A 2,786-nucleotide genomic window follows, 5' to 3' on the forward strand; every position below is an offset into this window, starting at 1 on the left:
CTTGAAGGTAGTTGTAGGGTAGGGGAGCGATTTGGTGGCTGGATCTCCAGTCAGCAATGAATTCATATAAGAAGACATACAGCACGATATGTATGATGGAACTCACCTGTAATCTTTCAAGTTTACGCGTGTCTTCAGCCCGCGTTGGGTGCTGAACTGTCTTTCGTGATAGTGATGCGGATTTCAAATCAATCTCTTCTCTCTTCACTGTCCTTCGACCTCAGTCTCGTATATCGATCTATCGATCTAATCGGTGCGTAGCTATCTCGCCTCTATACCGACACGTATCGCGTGGTTCAAACAAATCGGACCCCTCCGTTGGGGCTATAAGTAGAAAACGCGACGACATTCTGGAAAGACATGGTGCAAGTCAATGCAAGCTCTGGCGAGCTGTCTCTGGAATGAAAGGTCATCGTTAGTGGTTGAAGAGAGGGAAAGGAGTCATCAGTCGTGACGACCGTGGACGTGATGGATGCCGCCAAGGGGGGCTAACCCGGATTGTGGGGGCCAATCGGCGTGGAGACGGGAGAGCACCGATGGCGTCAATGAGCAGCGCCAGGCATGCCGCACGAAGATGCGCATGTCTTCACAACATGCCATTGCGGGTCCAATGCAACAGAATAACGAGCGCAAAATGCAGCACTCAACCAATACCACGCCGTACCAGCCATCCCCGCTCCTCCGCCTCCCAATCGAGCTCCGCCGCCTAATCTACAGCCACGTCCTCCCCCACACCACCACCTTCGAAGTGCGTTTCCAGCACCCTCCCGACCCACCCCCAAAGTCCGAATACAATCTGACCTTTGTGCGGCAGAAGAACGGCGACGGGGGCTGGCGCATGCAACGCACACTACCACGCACAGAGCGCGAGACAGGCAACGACATAGTCTGGCGGCGCGGGCACACGAGTCTCCTCGCCGTGTCGCGACACGTCCACGAAGAAGCTGCAGACATGCTATACGGAGACAATACCTTTTTGGTTGACGTGACGTTCGACGCGATCAACTTTCGGTATCGATGGCGCACGGCGAATAATCTTACGCCGAACCGGACGTATCCGTTCTTGGATCACTTCTCGCAGAGGAACTTGCTGCGGATTAGGAATTATGTTGTTAATGTTGAGTCTGTGGATGATTACACGGGGATGATCAAGTATAATTGCGGGGGTAGAGGTTTGCCGGCTGGTATCAAGAGTAAAGTACGGGAGCTGGCTGATCTTTTGGTTGTTGCGCCGCAGTTATATCGACTGCAGGTGCATCTCATAGATGGCGCGATTAGTCGCGTGAGGTTTCCTAGTGGACGGGTACATCGCGTGCAGGACGAGAGTAACTATGCGCAGACACAGCTGGTACTTGATCCATTTAGGGCTTTGTATGGAGTCAGACAGGCAGTGGTTAGTGGTGTTGATGATGAGTATAAAGAAGCCTTGGAGAAGAGCATGACTGCTGACAGGACACACTGATATCGCCAAAGGATAAGGAGTACTTGGGTTAACGGTCGCTCGCAATGAGCTACCCATTAACGATAGCTTTTGGGTATATCGCTATACATACATACGGGCTTTTGTCCAGCCCAGAATCGACGCCAATCTAAATAAGACGATGCATTCCATAAACGCCATTTTCCCTTCCCTCGAAACATGGCAAACAGTTTTACGCGAACAGCACATTGTCGCTGAGCGGGTCCTTCTCTTTCCTGACTCCACCGTGCGATGTCAATCCCAGGTCCTGGTGCTTGAGCAGGGTATCCCTCTGCGCGTCGGTCCTCTTGTTGAATCTGCCGGCCTTCGATTTCCTCAAGTCGGAACGGATCTGGTTGGGCGAAACGAACTCCTTGTTTTCGTAGATGATTGGACCTCCGAAGCTAGACTCCTGGATAACGATGGGAGTGAGCACGAAACGAGGGCCAATCTCAACGAGGTTGACATCAAATTCGCTTCCCTTCTTCTTCTTGGGCGCCTCGTCGACATCCATCTCCTCGCCATCGGCAGGCTTCTTCTTGCTAGTCTCGCTCTCGTTGATTTGGAACACGCGGATCCAGATCTTGCCGTCTGCGACTGTGAAACCCATCACGTGGTCTACGAAAGGCTTGACCTTTCGGCTCGTCTTGGGAACGCCGAAAATCTGGGTGAAGAGCTCCTTGATGACGCGAAGATGGGCCTGCTTGTCGAAGGCGGCGTCGAAAGAGAGAACTGGTCGCGATCCTTTCAGGCAGTTGCCAATGAAGTTGAGCTCTTCCATGGTGTGCAAGTTTTGCAGGTGCATCTTTACAGTAGGACCGTTTGGTGGCTTGGACATCCAGCAGTAAAGATCCTTGCCCTTACGAGCTTCGAAGAAGAGGACATTGTTGCAGTTGTAGAGTTCTGCTAGTTCGTTGAGTTGGTAAAGCTTGGTCTTGGTGTCAAGTTTGGCTTCTTTCCGGCTATGGGGCCTTTCAAAATATCAGTAAATGAAGTTCTCTAGTCGCACAAACCACTTACATCAACGAGTACAAGTCCTGTAGCAAATGTCGGTGACGGAAAGTAACACCTCTTGAACTCTGACAATCATCAGCATGGGTCTCGGTTTGCGCCGCGCGTGAAATCGTACCAGAATAAGGACACGCTGCTTGTTTCTCTGCACGCCCGTCTCCTTCTCCTCCTTCTCCGCGCCGGACAAGGTCTTGTATACGGAAGCCATGGTGATTTGAGGCGGTTGTTGCTGCGCTCGTCGGGGTGGATGCGCCTCTGCAAAAAAGTTCGAGAATTGATGCCGCCCAGAGTTTTAGCGCGATCTACGCTCGGGCCG

At 52.2% G+C, this 2,786-nt stretch overlaps 1 protein-coding gene across 1 annotated transcript; it reads right to left on the bottom strand.

Annotated features, from left to right (window-relative positions):
- Positions 1-1,652: 1,652 nt before the first annotated feature.
- J4E93_008363 (uncharacterized protein) lies at positions 1,653-2,678 on the bottom strand (the record flags this gene model as incomplete). The annotated part of the gene is made up of 3 exons (XM_049346263.1): positions 1,653-2,430; positions 2,480-2,538; positions 2,589-2,678. 3 exons carry the CDS (start codon positions 2,676-2,678, stop codon positions 1,653-1,655), a joined length of 927 nt encoding a protein of 308 aa, XP_049196664.1.
- Between the last annotated feature and the right edge of the window lie 108 nt (positions 2,679-2,786).

The sequence above is a fragment of the Alternaria ventricosa genome, assembly GCF_023758065.1.
Source record: "Alternaria ventricosa strain BMP 2768 chromosome Unknown scaffold_16, whole genome shotgun sequence".
Classification (NCBI taxonomy): domain Eukaryota; kingdom Fungi; phylum Ascomycota; class Dothideomycetes; order Pleosporales; family Pleosporaceae; genus Alternaria; species Alternaria ventricosa.